This window comes from Leguminivora glycinivorella, chromosome 24 (genome assembly GCF_023078275.1).
Source record: "Leguminivora glycinivorella isolate SPB_JAAS2020 chromosome 24, LegGlyc_1.1, whole genome shotgun sequence".
Taxonomy (NCBI): Eukaryota; Metazoa; Arthropoda; class Insecta; order Lepidoptera; family Tortricidae; genus Leguminivora; species Leguminivora glycinivorella.
The window spans coordinates 9,444,564-9,461,118 of NC_062994.1; the positions used below are offsets into that span (position 1 = coordinate 9,444,564).

General features: G+C 35.8%; 3 protein-coding genes and 1 long non-coding RNA gene across 4 annotated transcripts; 2 read left to right on the plus strand and 2 right to left on the minus strand.

Moving 5' to 3' along the window:
- Window positions 1-52: 52 nt before the first annotated feature.
- LOC125238875 lies at window positions 53-1,813 on the minus strand. The gene is made up of 2 exons (XR_007178480.1): window positions 1,752-1,813; window positions 53-960 (listed from the first exon to the last, which is right to left on the minus strand). It is a non-coding gene; the product is annotated as an uncharacterized LOC125238875 (long non-coding RNA).
- A 3,086-nt stretch (window positions 1,814-4,899) lies between these two features.
- On the plus strand, window positions 4,900-6,143 carry LOC125238938. Its single transcript, XM_048146430.1, has 2 exons — window positions 4,900-5,257; window positions 5,828-6,143. Exons 1-2 carry the CDS (start codon window positions 4,910-4,912, stop codon window positions 6,095-6,097), a joined length of 618 nt encoding a protein of 205 aa, XP_048002387.1. The 5' UTR covers window positions 4,900-4,909; the 3' UTR covers window positions 6,098-6,143.
- A 1,205-nt stretch (window positions 6,144-7,348) lies between these two features.
- LOC125238555 (Golgi reassembly-stacking protein 2-like) lies at window positions 7,349-8,433 on the plus strand. The gene is made up of 2 exons (XM_048145893.1): window positions 7,349-7,428; window positions 8,028-8,433. Exon 2 carries the CDS (start codon window positions 8,039-8,041, stop codon window positions 8,399-8,401), a length of 363 nt encoding a protein of 120 aa, XP_048001850.1. The 5' UTR covers window positions 7,349-7,428; window positions 8,028-8,038; the 3' UTR covers window positions 8,402-8,433.
- A 2,416-nt stretch (window positions 8,434-10,849) lies between these two features.
- On the minus strand, window positions 10,850-11,966 carry LOC125238861 (keratin-associated protein 5-10-like). Its single transcript, XM_048146326.1, has 2 exons — window positions 11,918-11,966; window positions 10,850-11,750 (listed from the first exon to the last, which is right to left on the minus strand). Exons 1-2 carry the CDS (start codon window positions 11,960-11,962, stop codon window positions 10,860-10,862), a joined length of 936 nt encoding a protein of 311 aa, XP_048002283.1. The 5' UTR covers window positions 11,963-11,966; the 3' UTR covers window positions 10,850-10,859.
- Window positions 11,967-16,555: the final 4,589 nt, after the last annotated feature.

The following is a 16,555-nucleotide window of genomic DNA, read 5'->3' on the forward strand; positions in this document are numbered from 1 at the left end:
ATGGAAAATACCGGAAACACGTTGTATATGTAGGTTAAATAAAATACATATGAAAATTTAAATCAATAATTTATTTAATTTAAGTCTTAGCCTAATAATAAATACAGCTGCGGATCATCTTTCATACGAGAAAAATATAAGTTATTATTGATAAATAGTAAACTGCATAGGATTTTGGCATGATTGGCATGGGCAGGGATTACTAACGATATTCTGACTAGCTTGGCAAGGGCTAGTTATGACATTCTGACTCGCTTGGCAAGGGCTAGTTATTACATTTTGACTGGCTTGACAAGGGCTTATAATATTTTGACAAGCGCACGGACTTACTATATTCTGGCAACTTTGGCACGCACAGGGGTTTATAACATTTTGGCAAGATTGGCAAGGGTTACTTATAATGTTCTGGCAACTTTGGCAAGGATTGCCACCTAGAATGACTTCTTGCTGTCCTGATACTACCTGAAAATTGGCTACTGACTGGCCTGGTAAGTTACTAATAGCTTTCTGCATGGCATTTACGCCTAATAAGTTGTTATTAATGAGATTGTTACCCAATGCCAAAGATTGGCAACCGCATTGGCAATTCGGTTGCTGGCCTAATTGATTCAACAGCGCTTGTAAGCTCATTTGCAGCGTGTTTTGGCAATTGGGCGCTGGCGTGTTCAAAAGTGGCAATAATTCTTGAGACAATGAGTTTGCCAATTGCAATCCATTTGCCAGGCCGTTGCGGATTGGCATTAAGTTTTGCATTGCCAATTGTAAGTTGTTTGTGCAGGGATTTTTGGCAAGTTGGCCAAGTGGTAAATTGTTATTGAGCTGGATGCCATTCGGTAGGTTTAGTAGATTGTTTCGGCATCCACAGTTGGAGACTTGGAATGGCGATGCCAGGGCTTGCTGGACTGGCATTTGCTGGCATCCACAGCCACCGGTGAGGGGTAGTACTTGGGAGACGCTGTTCTGTAAATTTTGGTGATATATTATAAAAAGTTAAAAAATAATAAATAACCATTGGCATTTTTTTTTTTTTGCCACTTTTATGAAGTTATATTTGAAAAAAAATATGCTATTTCTCGGTCACAATTACTAGTTTTAAATCCTAGTAGCAAAAAATGGGACGATTTTTACTTATTTTGTTACCATTTTCGTACATGTTGTATGGGGTAACCACAATTAAATTACAGAAAAATTAGTATATTCGTAGGACACTTTTTGTTCCCAGTTAAATTAAAGTACTCGTGATTCTGAATACAATTGACCTAAAACTAAAACAAAAAAAAGACGTGGCAAAAAACGATAAAATAAATATTAAATAAATATTATATGACATTCTTACACAGATTTGAAGGTTGCTCAAGAAGGCTTATGTTGTGGGTACTCAGACAACGGAAATATCCATATAAATCCTTGGCATAGCGCGAACATAATAAAAGAAGAAGCAAAGCGCTTCGTGCGAATTCGCGGGATATCTTATCTACCAAGTAAGGATGGAGACCGGCCGTGCGTCTAAGAGTCCGATGGTAGAATGGGGATGGTGGAATAAGCTCGTGTAGACTGACTTGTCACATACACTACTTTTTGCGCGCGAAGCCCGGGAAGTAAGTTTACAAATATTTATCCTTGGTTACATAAAACTGTTACGTTTGCATGTTTTTTGACGAAAGCGAAAAATCTCGAATTTCAAAGTTTTATATAGATTTCACTTGACTTTTAAACTTGATTCCCTATAAAATAACTTATATAATACATACCTGAATAATTACAGCATTCAGAAAAATAGAAAAAATCTTTCTACGAAACATTGTTAACGAAAGCTAGACAAAACTATTCAGTCTACGAAAACTATTTTAGTTATATACAAAAACATCGATCAACTATCGCGATTGATTATCTATTATCAATATTGTATAATGTTGTCATGATGTAATAAGGCTTCGAAAATTCTTACAATCTTTAATATTATGATTAAAAATTGTTTTGATAAAAAAATTTTGATGGTTACGAGAGATAGTAAAAAACTCCAAACAAAATCACAGAATACATAATCCATACTAATATTATAAATGGGAAAGTGTGTGTGTCTGTTTGTTTGTCCGTCTTTCACGGCAAAACGGAGCGATTGATTGCCGTGATTTTTTAAAGGGAGATAAATGAAGGGATGGAGAGTAACATAGGCTAATTTTTGTCTCTTTCTAACACCTTACTTTTCTCAAATGGCGGGTGAAAGTTTGTATGGATCATTGCGCAATTTTCGAATTTAACGTGAGCGAAGCAGCGGGCAAAGGCTAACGGCTCAGCCACGACATTGGTCTAAGCGACTGCCATACATTGAAGCGAGACACAGCGATGGGACTTTTCATTCGCACGTATGGCTGCCGCTCGCCGCTGCCGCACTTAGACCAATGTCGTGTAAGGACTGTTCAATTTACTAAGCGGACACATAAAAAGAGCATTTTTTTCTGCATAGTATAACATCTTATTTAGCTGAATGTTATTAAAGTGACAACAAACGTAAATAAATAATATTTAATATGAAAAAAGAACTTAATTAAGTATTATCGGTAAAAATTTCGGACTTATATACGGATGCGACGCATGAGTGCCTGCACATCACTTCTTGCTACTTTTCGGCAAGTTGCACAGTTGCAGACCACATTCGTTTGAATTATCTAATCAAGAAATATATCTTCTCAGACATTCTTTCGTAAGTATGTCTCGACAAAGGTCCAGTACCGCTCGATAGGTCAGAGATCTGGACAATTTGGTGATAGGCTTCTTTTTGAACAAATTCCATGTTTTTTGGTTTTAGTAGCTCAATTGTCTGACCAGCATAGTGAGCACTTGCTAAATCAGGCCCAAACAAAGGAGAGATACGTATGTATCGGATAGATGACAAAAAATCGTATTTGAATGCATTCCTTTCTGTAAATTTCGCCACCAATAGTACCAGTAGCAAAATAAGATACACTCTTAAAGCAACAGGAACAGATGCCTGCTAAACAAGTACTTTTTTCCCGAGCTTATCTATTTTTATGGTTTTCTCCTCATCTATCACATACTCTCCTACGACATCATTGTGGGACTGGGGTCCCGGTAATGTACTACACTCAAATTTGACGTACGTTTTGTCGTTCGTTAAAATGCAACGAGATTTATTATTTAGCAACATTTTATAAAATTTTCCGCACCATTGTTTGGATCGCAATTTGTTATCTGCACTTCTCTTCTGCATTTTCTGCTTCTTATAAGTCTTTATATTATTTATTTTTTTATATTTTGAACAGTACCTACGCGAATGCCTACTTTTTTTAGAATTTGGTGAACCAATAGATGATTTTACGATTTTAACAACTGCCTAACTTTATCCTCGACTTGAGGATTTGCCGGACCGCTTCTACGCCCATGCTCTTGGCCGGTTTTTTGATTTTTGCCTTTGAAATCCTTCCTACATCCGATATCGGATCGGATAATGTGAAAACGTACGCCATTACGCAACAAAATTTCTGCAATGATTCTGTTTTTAAATTCTTATAAAAATCTTACGACATCAGTATTCGCTAGGTTTTAGCACGCAAATGACGATTTATCGCAAAAGTAGCAAAATGTATGTTACAAATACATGTAACAATTATGTCATTGACATTAGATTGTATAACATATCGCTGACATAATAATTATCACGATCGATTATCAAAGTCCTATTTACTTATAATGATTGCGATAGATAACGATAATATTTTAAAAAGGGTATTAAATTTTTGTAGTTAGTCATTATGTTGCCATATAGAAAAGGTGAGTCGTTATTTTATATTGTATTTTAAGCTGTTTAAACATATCGACTAAAAGCGACAAAAAATATAATAATATGAAGGTGTCTTAGCTAAAATTAAAAAAAAAAAAACAAATTTAAAAATTCTACCCTAAGCGGTATCATCTCCATCTAAAAGAGCCAAAATTTTGGCAAGAAATATATTTTACTAATTAAGATCAGTATTATGCTGATACTACTTTATTAATTGAATTACCGAAATGTGTCTCACAAGATATTAATAGCATAAGCCATAATAAGTACCTACTTACTATCTTAAGCTTGATTTAAGAAAATACAACAATTATTTGTCTATGATAGGCTTATGCTGATAGGTTCTTCGCTCTTTAAAACTTGCTCTACATTATTTATTTTAAGAAATGAAATGTTTTTATTCAGTGACAGTTATTTGTGAATTATCTATATTTGTTATGATTTTCTATTTTATAAGCATTTAATTAGTATGTTACCTATTAGTCATTTAGTCATTTATTTAATATTGCATTGTCATGTACATAATAAGCAAGTTTACATTTGATTCCAGTTCATGACACCCTGTAAGGACACACAATATATAACTTAATTTAGGTTATACATTACATCAATGATTAATTTAGGAATTTTAACAGTATGTTGTTTTAGAAAATCGCTGTATTAATTAATTGGTCAAGTTATTAATATAGATATTAATTTAATTTAATAAATGTCATTTAATAATAGTATGATTGTAGAAATATAAAAGATTATGAGTTAAAAGTCCTAAACCAATTCGATGTCACATTAAACTAGTGTATTATCTTTAAGGAATGATTCGACTGTGTAATAGCATTTTTCTAATAGTAGGCATTTCAGTTTAGAGTTAAGTATTTTAATGTACAGTCAATGTAGTATTAAGAATTTTAATGTACAGTCTTGGGTTGGGTTAGGTTAGGTTAGTTTCTATTTAACCAATTTAAATATTTACTAATTGAAGAAATACAAACATTGAAAGTGTATGTGTGTAACTGCCTTCTTATACACTTAATTAGAAACTTTTTTCTAAACTGTCGTCAACAGCCGACAAAAAATACTTTTTCATACATCTTTGTGATTCCAGGTAAAATGGGTTTACGAGACGCTATCGTCATCGCGGTATTGCTATCGCAATCCCTATGCCAAGCTCGCATTGGCCTTGGCATGTCTCTTCTCCAAGGACTTCTATCATCAAACCCTCAGCTGGCCAATATGCTATCCAATAAGTTAATACAGAAACAAAGTTTAATAGTGAATACACCAAAATTACCTGTCACAGCTTCTCAGTATATGACATCGGTACCTGTAACAGCTAGTCAGTATGCCGCTCCGGTACTAACTTCACAATATGGACCAGTGTATCAGAGTCAGAAAAGTCAAGTTAGCCAGACGACGAAGGTTGACTATCCTACTCAATATGTGTATCAGAATGTACAGGTATGCATAAACTCAAACTGATGTTATGTTAGTCCGTTTTCACATTATCCGATATCGGATGTCGGAAGGATTTCAATGGAAAAAATCCAAGATGGCGCCTGTAGTGTATGGGATCTCGGTTCGACACCCGATAACGGATCGGATAATGTGAAAACGTGCTTAGTCATAGAGAAATAAGTTAGTAAAATTGCTTATACATACATTTTCTTACCAAAACGCTTAATATAATACCTATTTCTGTAATTGACATCCGGTATCAAAGTAGTAAAACTATTAGTTCTGTTACTTGACGATAGATGTTGCGACGACCGAAAAGTTTCAACTATTTTCAGCTAATCTGTAAAATAAATAACCGGAAATCTATTTTGAAGTCTTCTAATATTAGTTGTAAATTTTGGTCTTTCATTTTTGTAAGTTGCGGGATCTATGGCATAATGGTAAGGTAGCCAATTAGCTATACATATTTCACAATAAACTCTATGATTCATATTTTTTTATTATATAATTATCTTTTTTTTAGTTATTTAATCTCATAAATAACATTACTTAATATTTAATTTATAATTTCAGAAAGAGCCCCAAAAAGAAATGAAATACCAAGTACAAACCCAACAAACATATCCAGTATCCTACTCCACTGTACAACAGACAACTCAAAGTTACCCAGAAAAACCTAACCCTTTCGTCGCTCCAGCATCAATGGTTAACCCTTTTTTGCCAGCAGCATCGCCCATGTCAGCCCTCTGCCCCCCCACTTCTAGTATATTACCACCAGCTGATCCTAGATTAGCTAGAAGCCAGTTTTTAAGAAAGATTCCTATACCTCCACCTTGCTTGTAAGTTATTGTAATGCTATTTATTTTGTTGTAATAAATAATTGTTATTTTATGCTTCTTTACTTTTAAATTATCTTAGACCCACTTGCACCAACCACTTAACTCAGGGTTAGTGGTCTGTCATCTATCAAATTCCATATAAAATGATGGATTAATGGTGGATTAACCCTTGGGTTAACACTCCATTTTCGTTGGTTGAAGTAGCCCTTAAGAGTTTTTAGATAAGTCGATACCAGTCAGGTATTAATGGTGACATGGCTAGTTTGTTACGGCACTTAGAATGAAGAGTTACTTTGGTCTCTATCACTATTGATTGGAGGTTTATCTCAATGACGAGCGTTTATAAAAATGCACATCGAAACTTAGTGTATGGATATGGGTTAGTGGTTTGCCAGCCGTCTAATAAAATGTCATAAAATTTGAAAAAAAAAGAACATCATTGATGACAGATAAACATAAACATATTTTTTATTAAAAACAAGTATTGCCTAGATTGATAAGTAAAGCCTGACCAGAGGGACCTACATGACTACACGAGTACACGCCATGTTGCGGAATTCATTAGAACTATTTTCGTCATACTAAACTGAACAGCACCGCATACGAATAACAGCGCCCTCTTGACAATAGGAATAATACATTCCTGGCTTTAATGTGGAAAATAATTCGACCGAAACCTTTTTCCGAAAGTTCCATATCCAAGAAATAAGGTTCTAACTTTTTGATATTGAGTTAAATGAGTTGTGGTCTATTCAAAATATATGACAATGCTATAATACTTAAAGCCCATTTAGATGGTACGAGTACTCGCATACGAGTTTTATTACATTGCGGTATTTGATGGCGGTGCAAAATTGTATGTAACCTCACAGCCCGCAAAGTAACTAAAATCGCATGCGAGTTCGCACGCCGTCTAAATCAGGCCTTATAAATAAATAATGTAACTATCGTATAGATGCTATGAAAAAAATAATTGCAAAAACTTAATCTATGGTTAGATAGGAAAATCACTGGAAGTTTGTACATTTGTAAACAAACATGTAGCAATTTAAACCTTAAAAAGGCAGTAACTAAGATAAGGTTTAAACTGATTAAAATATTAGGGGTAACGTTATTTAGCAACTATTAGTTACTAGTTTTCGTAACTTTTTGTAACTGTAACGTAATATTTCGTTGGAATGCTTCGTAATTACCAAATTTAGATAAAATAACAATACTTATACGTGCTAGTTTTGAATGTGGGCTAGTAAAACTAGGCAGACTAGACTAGGCTAGACCAAATAATAGACAAAAATGAAGCTGGTATTTTTAATAGGCTGTGTTATTTTATCGAATGTAAGTATTCTTTATTTTTAATGTATAACTGACAACTGTAGTCATTATTTATTTTAAATGTGCAAAAAAACATAATTACACTATTTATATATTTATAAGATTATGAAAAACGTAAGTAGTCATTATTGCAAACAGCACCAACATAAATATTGTTACCTAGCTCAAGACGTCTCAGTTTTTTTATCATTAAAAAAAATTATGTTTCGATATGTTTGGAAATTCATAATGAATGCCATAATAGTTTTTTATCCAACAATATTTTTAATAAATGAGTTTAAAAAATATTTGAATTACAACAACGTTAGATATGTATCCATCAATTAACTATTGAGTCGAATCGGGCTGTGTTAACATACATACATACATACAATCACGCCTGTATCCCATAAAAGGGTAGGCAGAACACATGAAACTACTAAAGCTTCAGTGCCACTCTTGGCAAACTCTTGTGTTAACACTGTCATAAAAACCATTTAACAAAACATAGAAGTACCTATTGTAAAGTTACTCAAGATTTTTCTTATCCCACAAACAAAACACATTTAAATGATCATACTAAATGTTTCAACGAAACTCACTAAAGTAATTTTATTTTACAGGTAAACGCCCAATGTATCCAGCCCTTAAAATGCACACCACTACCATGCCCCATTTACCATCCTGTGAAGTCTCCGCTATAGCATTACCATCATGTAACTGCCCTGCCCTCCCCAGCCTACCAGTGTCGCCATCTATCCTGCCCGCGATCAACGCACCACCTTTCGGTGCACCGCTTTTACCTGGCATAGCTTCCCTGCCGGCACCATTTTTACCTGGCGTAGCACCTCTAGGGTTGACTAACCCGTTCCTGCCGCCGGCATCGCCTATATCGGCGATAGCGCCTACGGTCTCGTCGTTGTATCCGCCTATTAACCCTTGCTTTAACGGGTGCAAGTATTTGAAGAAGATACCTATACCGCCACCGTGTTTGTAGTTTTTTTAATAAAATATTTTTTTTATAAGTAACACAATTTCGTTTTCTTTGAACCCCGTCATTGCAAAGAGTGGCACTGAAATTTATACACCGTGTTTTTTTTGTTTTCCGTTAAATTCGACACGTAGCTAGGTTCATTATCAGGAACCACCTTGTATATCACTTTTAGTTAAATTCGCAAAAAAAAAATCATCATTTTCATACATAATAAATTAATTGATTAGTGTGAGAGACCCTTAAGAATAACATTCAAGTTAGTGTCAAGTCATTGACGGCACATGTCAAAACAAATAATATTAGGATTTGGTAAAGGTTGTCACACACGTGTTCAGTAATTATCTTTATTTTTTTAATAACTCTATAACCGTAAGAGTTAAGACGCTAGTTTCTTAGAGAAATTAATTGTATTTGATCTAAAGAACCTTCCCTTAAAGTTAACGCAATTCAATAAAAACAGGTTGTAGTTTAATTTATGCGCTAATTACATTTGCTGACCAATTTACCCTTGAACTTGATACTTATTGTTAATTCAGCATTACATACAATGACATTGTGAACCGGCACGTTCGGTCATGTCATGATTTACGTACATCACAGAAACGTATATGTAGTTATAGGGTTATAGGTAATACTTTTTCAGTACAGGGGGCCGATTTTTGAGTCTCACTGTCACAAAAATACCGGTTGAAAACGGTGAATTGCCTATTATTTTCAGTGACAATTTTCTGAGTTCGAACGCCGTGAGATTCAAGAATCGGCCCCCAGATGGTGTTTTTTTTACGCACTAGTTCGAGAAGTGGTTCATTTATATGCCAGGTCGAAACTTCGGAGGCTCATCTGTACTGAAAAACGTCGTACGATACACGTGCGAAAAGGAAATTCGTAACTCGTGTCGATTTTATTTTTAATTTATTTACAAAAACGGTACATGCCTCTGTATACAATTTTAAATTTTCTCCAAACTGTAACCAGTTTGTTGGCGAAACCTCCCTTCGGTCGTGTTTTAATCTATCGCCACTCGTATAGAACTTCCTTTTTTACGCACTTGTATCGTAATGTACTATTTTAGGGTCCGTACTAAAGAGATACAAAAGGAACGCATAAGGTGCGACTCTGTCCGTCTGTCTGTCTGTTTTATAACTTATAACGCCGTGTCTTGCGTGGGCGACGGTCGCGCGACCGTCGCCGTCGCGTCTCATTCTTCCATATCGATAAGGTTTGATTTCGTATGCGTCGCATCGCCGTCGCGCGATCATCGCGCGACCGTCGCCCACGCAAGCCACGGCGTAAGACAGCGAAATTAAAAAAAAAGTTTAAATTTTTATACAAAGTTTATTTCAGTTTGTGGCTTTTCATTCTAGTCGGATGATTTTTGTTCCCGTATATATTTTGATCCTGAATAAAAATGGGATCGATTGACATATTATCTTCTTAAGTATCTTAAATATACCTATTCGGGTTTACTTGACGCAGCAGGCTTTGCCCAACAGTAGGACACCATTCTAGGCTAGTAAAAAAAAATCTTAAATATTAACCTACTTAATTACTAACATGAGAATTAGACATTCGAGCAATGTTTTTTTCATGTCATGTGTGACGCCACACCAGGGGCGGCTCACTCCGCGATTCTATCGCCGTGCTACAAGTAGGTACATGCCGGCGGCCGCGAGTTCGCGGCCTAATCAGGGGTGGCGCGCGTTCTCACTGAACGCACGTTCGCATTTTCTATTGTTATTTTACGTCGCGAATGCGCGATATAATATGCGATATCCGAGTGTGGAATGGCTAACAATGCTAAGTTTAATAGACATCATGAATAAAATATGTAGCATAGGACATTCTTACTATTTCACCACACCAACACTAACAAAATACTGACTATAAAACATCAAATTAAATCAAATCCATCAATTTATTCAATATTTATGATTCAAAATCATCATTAATAGGTAAAATCTACCAGCCAGCTTAATACATCAAGTTAAAACTATGAAATTACTTTGCACTCTTGTGGATAAAATGTTCTTGCTTTCTATCTGTTTTCGAATAGCAAAGAGAGCCTTTATCAGTTGGTGTGGTGAAAAGTATTTTGTTCGTGTTAGTGGGGCGAAGATGTTGTGTACTTTTACTCGGTGGCAAAGCTTTTTTTAACCTTCGTGCTTTGAAATCCTCGCAACGCTCAAGATTCCACTTTTTGAACCAAGAGTGTAGCGATAAGTATTGGAATCTTTCGCTTGCTCGAGTGCCTATCAATAACACGAGCGGTTAAACAACTAAGTATTTTACCCGCTTTGTAAAACAAATAAATAACTATTTCTTAAGCTCGGAGCAAAAAAAGCGGACTATTATAATCAAATTTAATGAAAATACTTTAATTGATTACATTTAAGCGTTTATTTAAATATTGAAAGCACATATTTACATAATAATTTATCACATATATCACATTATAACTTATCTACATAAATGGAGGCTGCACGCACACCTGCCTTAGGTATCTCGAACATCCAATAACTGGTGGGAAAGGTGGCACCACTGGGACCCCACAAGTGGGCACCTCTAGCGTTGTAGCACAAGCACATGTGGGCTTGCCTTGAGCGCAGCCGAACGGGGTTTCAATTGTCGGGGTTACGCAAGTACAGGTAGTTTTAACTTTTGGTAACCCGCAAGGGACTTCTACGCATCCGCAAGGGTTTACTGGCGCGCAACCGCATCCACCACACCCACATCCACAGCTGCAACCGCATCCACCACAGCCGCAACCGCATCCACCACAGCCGCAACCGCATCCACCACAGTTACAGGACGGAGCCGCGCAACCACAAACCCCATAAGGAGCAAGACTCCCAGAACAACCACAAGGAGGTAAGAAACTAGGTGCTACAACCCCTCCAAACTCAGTAGATCCAGTAGAATACCCGATCGACGGCAGATTATAACTATACACAGACTGACATCGCGGGCAACCGTCGACGACCCTCACACTAGGGTCACTGCAACCACAAGTAGTAGCTAACCCAACCGTAGGAGTATTACGTCCGCAGAGATTCCCAAGAACTTGCGCACCGCAGGCACACGCTCCAAAAGCGTTACCACACCCGCAAGTTGTAACGGGGACTATAGGATTTGGTAACCCTATGGCGGGGTTTGGTAACCCTACTGCGGGGTTGAAGCCGCAAGGGGGTACAATAGGGGGGAGGAGACCGCACAGTTCTGGGCAGCCGCAAGACTTGAGACAGCCGCATGGTGGGAGCGGGAGGGGGATAGGGCTGGCGAAGGACAGAAGGTTTTTGAGCGGCAGCGGAAGGTTTGATGGCAGTAGACCGCATGTGCAGTCTTGGGCGGTAACCTAAAAAAATACAAGTTTTGTAAAATTACATTCATTGATAATAAAAAAAATGAAAATTAAGATATGACGTCGTTCATTAGGTATACAAATGCTTTTATAAAACGAAAAAAAATAATTATAAAATGAAAAAAATATGTTTTTTTTTATAAAATGAGTTTATCACTTACATTGTAACCTAATAATAAACAAATAAATGTGATATATGAACGCATTGTCTTAAATGCTATTTGTGACTGTACAATAAACACTAAAAAAGTAACATTTATATACACTTACCGCAAGATACCTAAAGATAATTTCAAAGCAAAAAAACATTTATTTACACAATATCTCGATTACAATACAAAATTGGCGATAATATATTCCTTATCTATAATAATATTTTCATTATAACTGTAATACACTGACATAATTATTTATCTTGATTGCATAGGTATGTTTTATCGATAAAATTTCAATAAAATAATATTAGAAAAAATCTATCGTTTCTTTGCTCACTAAACAATAACTACAGAGTGGGGCCTGTAACAAAGGCGAAGAATTAAACTGTAGGCTATTCTCCTTATACTGATCAACATTTGTTCAGTGACTTTTAAAAATTATGAAGTCTTTAAATTTTTAATTTTTCATACAAAATAAATATTAGCTTCAATTAGGGTATGCAAAAACCGGTTAACTTAAAAAACCGGTTAATAACCGAGACTTCCTTCAAAACCGGTTAACCGGTTATTAACCGGTTTGATTCGTCAGTTTTGCGTTTTCTGGGCATGTCGCGAAGGTCTACAGTTCCCACGTTCCCAGAGCCCCTAATAATACAAGCAATTGATGTAAGAAAACCAAGATCTCCATTTTACCTTTCTTTTAAAAAATATAGTTTGAAATATACGGTAGAATTTGCGTCATTTGCGACCACCACAACAAACTACTTTCTGATTTAGATTTCTTCTCATGCTCCCGTGCGTCATTCAAAGCTGATGTTGTAAAATTATATACAAAAAAATAAAAATAAAAGTTCACCATTTAGCATGTTAGCTTTAGGTTTTGCAGTAGTTAGAAATACTTAGTTATACCTTACTGTTTGCATGTTGCTAGGTTTAAATACCAATACCACGTATGTTCGCAGTGGGATATGTTCAAGGAAACATCTTAATCTATTTTGTACTAGATACGTATATTTATTTATGTTATATTCTTCACTTGTATGTTTCTGTTTTATCTCCTTGTAATAAAATAAATAAATAAAATAAATAATAGTCTCCGGTTACAACGACGCTCAAGGGACCGCTGATATTACGTCATACTAACCGGATGTCGTACAAAACGAATTTCATTTCTTTTAATTAAAAGTAATATCTACATCTCTATTACTAAAACAATTCAATCAATAGGTTTATTTACAGGGTATTATTATCATAGTATTAACACCTTATTTTATTGTGACTTGTTTAGTTAGAAAAGTCCTTTTTAGTATGCGTGCTTGCTCATCATTTGTAAGTTAAGCTAGTTTATACGCAATCGAAAAATACAAATTGGGTTCTATTTAGCTTAGAAGATTAGACCCGAGGCGAACAAATTGTTAAAATTTTAAAAGCAATACTCCAAAAAGTTACATGGCCACAATGTAATCTTGCTACTTGTTGTAGGCAAGACAGGGGGCCGTGCTCGGGTGGAAGTAGCTTTATTTCCTCAATTTACTAGTAAAACTAAAAACGATGTCGCTCGTCGTTGCAACCGGACTTGATAGCTTCAATGTACGCCATTATTGTTGTCATTGACGTTGTCTGTCACACTTTAGACTTAACAGAATTCGCAATACATTACCTCTTAGAAAAAACTTTCAAGGGTGATAAAAATCAAAATACAAGTTATTTTTAAAAGTCGCCGAACAAATGTTGATCAGTATAAGGAGAATAGCTTACAGTTCAATTCTTCGCCTTTGTTACAGGCCCCACTCTGTATATTGGACCTAAAATCGAACATATAAAAAAATAATTATATAAAAAAAATATGTTCAATCGATTATAAATCGCCATATATGCTACAGTCTGATCCCTTTCAAATCAATATGTAAGAGATAATTTTTAAGAAAAAAAAAACCGTCGCCTTTCGGGTTCTGGTGAAAGCTACTTGCGAATGTTGGATTAAGTAGAAATGTGCAGGTATTTTTTAAAACTGCTTTTAATGCTTTAATTATTAGATGGCAACACAAATGAATATACGTATAACGTTAAGGTTTGAGGAGTTTCCTCAATTCCTCATGAATCCGATTATAAGAAATCGAAGCTTGACAAACTTTGACTTGAAAACTCAATATGCTTAACAAACATAACTAAATGCTTTTCTTACAAAAATACCAAAGTCACTATGAGTGTGCCGCTCAGATTTGAGGAGTTGGGTTCTGACGATCATCAGCAGTTCCACTGCACCAACTATCACTGTTCTCACTGTTCTTATAAAAATACCAAAGTCACGTAAGCGTGCCGTTCAGATTTGATGTTCGGTTCTGACCATCATCAGGAGTTCCACTGTACCAAATGTCACTGTTCTAGAAAGTCATGCTGTTCTATAAAAAGCAAAGTCACTATAAGCGCGCCGTTCAGATTTGAGGAGTTTGGTTCTGGCCATCATCAGCAGTTCCACTGCACCAAATGTCACTGTTCTGGACGAAAGTGCATGCTGTTCTTATAAAAATATCAAAGTCACTATAAGCGTGCCGTTCAGATTTGAGGAGTTCGGTTCTGACCATCATCAGGAGTTCCACTGCACCAAATGTCACTGTTCTGGACGAAAGTGCATGCTGTTCTTATAAAAATACCAAAGTCACTATAAGCGTGCCGTTCAGATTTGAGGAGTTCCGTTCTGGCCATCATCAGCAGTTCCACTGCACCAAATGTCACTGTTCCGTACCTAAATGCATGCTGTTCCTTTAAAAACACAAAAATCACCATATGTATACCTTTCAAATTCGAGGAGTTCCCTCGATTTCTCCAGGATCCCATCATCAGAACTGGGTTCTGAGAAAAATGGAACCAATCTGTATGCATAATTTCAATCAAAAAAATTTTTCAAAATCGGTCCAGTAACGACGGAGATATCGAGGAACAAACATAAAAAAAAAAACAATAAAAAAAACATACAGACGACTTGAGATTTGAGAACCGTCCTTCTTGAGAGATTTGAGGCGACGGTTAATAACCACAAAATTAAAATTTTGAAAAAACCCCCGACCGCGACATAGTGGACCGATTTTCATGAAACATGGCTAAGAACACTCCCGACTAACTCAGCTTTCAGACAAAAAAACTAAACCTAAATCGGTTCATCCGTTTGGGAGCTACGATGCCACAGACAGACACACACACAGACAAACAGACAGACAGACAGACAGACGGACAGACAGACAGACAGACACGTCAAACTTATAACACCCCTTCGTTTTTGCGTCGGGGGTTAAAAATGGGACGACACTACTATGTAGAAACTTTTTAATTTTTCCTCTTTTTGGTCAGACTATACCTGCCTCCTAGTCAAATCAGCTTCTTTTTTTTTAAGAACTGTCAAAACGAATTTGAACGACTTGCTTATGGAATTAATATGAAATCGAGTTGAGTGACGTCACGATCAACTCAGTTATTTATATATTTCTACCTGACTTAATAGAAATTGGACTTAAAAATAACTTTTGTCCATATTATATTTTTCTTATAACTATGCTTTATTTCGTGCGTGAAATAAAATCAGTCAAGTTCCCTAACGGTTTGTGGCAATTGTGTCTTATTTCACAAAATCAAAATAATTTATTCAGCAAATAGGCCACAGGGGCACTTTTACACGTCACATGTACGTACATATTTAGAAAATATTTAAAATTGAGTTGAAATTACAATTAACTAAAGTTAACTCTATACAATTAATTAGAGATGTAGAAGGTCTCTAAATGTCGAATTACAACCAAGAACTACACTAAATATAAAAAGTACAAATACAAAAAAAAAAAAGTCTAAAATTACTTTAGAGGTGCAAATGACTCTAAATGTCACAACTAAAGATAAAATGTATATCTACTTAATCTAATTCTCCTTAGAAATGTATATGGTCTCCATGAGTCAAAATCATATATTTAAAATATTCACTAAAAGAAAGGAAACAAACGACAACCGAACAAAGTGTCCTAATTTAATAAAAATTTGAATTAAAGTTACTAAGTTATAACAGCCCCAGTAAGCTTAAACAGACCGGTCTTCACAGACGGCACCCGTTCACGAGTATGACAATAGTGAAAATTATCGCCAGACAATGACACTTCGCGGTTCATTCCCTGATCAACACGCAAATATTAACGCTGAGTAACAATGTTACTTATCAACCCAGAAATCACAGAATATCGGTTAAATTATGATAACAAACCGTTATCATGTACTTGCGGCAAAACTAACTTTCGTTGTCGCTCGAAAAACCGCTATTTTTAAACCGGTTTTTAGGGGAACGCTTTCATAAAGGTTTCGTTCGATTAACCGGTTTAGAACAAACTAAATCGGTTTATTCCAGCATGATAGGTAATACTGTTCTAACCAAACAAAAGAGCCGCTGAACGTAGATATTTACGCGGCGCCGGTGCGTCTCGCCACTCGTAGAATAAACCGGTGTATTTCGGTTAAAATAAAGTTTTCATAATGTTCGCGTTCTTTACAAAGTTCGGAGTAAAATCGAAATTAACCGGTTTTTACCGGTAAAAAATAAACCAGTTCCGAGCCTTGGGCACAAAAGTGTCAAGTGTTTTACTGTGGTGAAATAGGCCACGGGTT

Bases quoted from the DNA above. Each gene is read 5' to 3' on its own strand.
- LOC125238938 (XM_048146430.1), top strand. From the start codon at position 4,910: ATGGGTTTACGAGACGCTATCGTCATCGCGGTATTGCTATCGCAATCC. The intron at 5,258-5,827 runs GTATGCATAAAC...TTATAATTTCAG, and splicing joins ATGTGTATCAGAATGTACAG to AAAGAGCCCCAAAAAGAAAT.
- LOC125238555 (XM_048145893.1), top strand. From the start codon at position 8,039: ATGTATCCAGCCCTTAAAATGCACACCACTACCATGCCCCATTTACCA.
- LOC125238861 (XM_048146326.1), bottom strand. From the start codon at position 11,962: ATGCGTTCATATATCACATTTATTTGTTTATTATTAGGTTACAAT. The intron at 11,751-11,917 runs GTAAGTGATAAA...GTATTTTTTTAG, and splicing joins GTTTATTATTAGGTTACAAT to GTTACCGCCCAAGACTGCAC.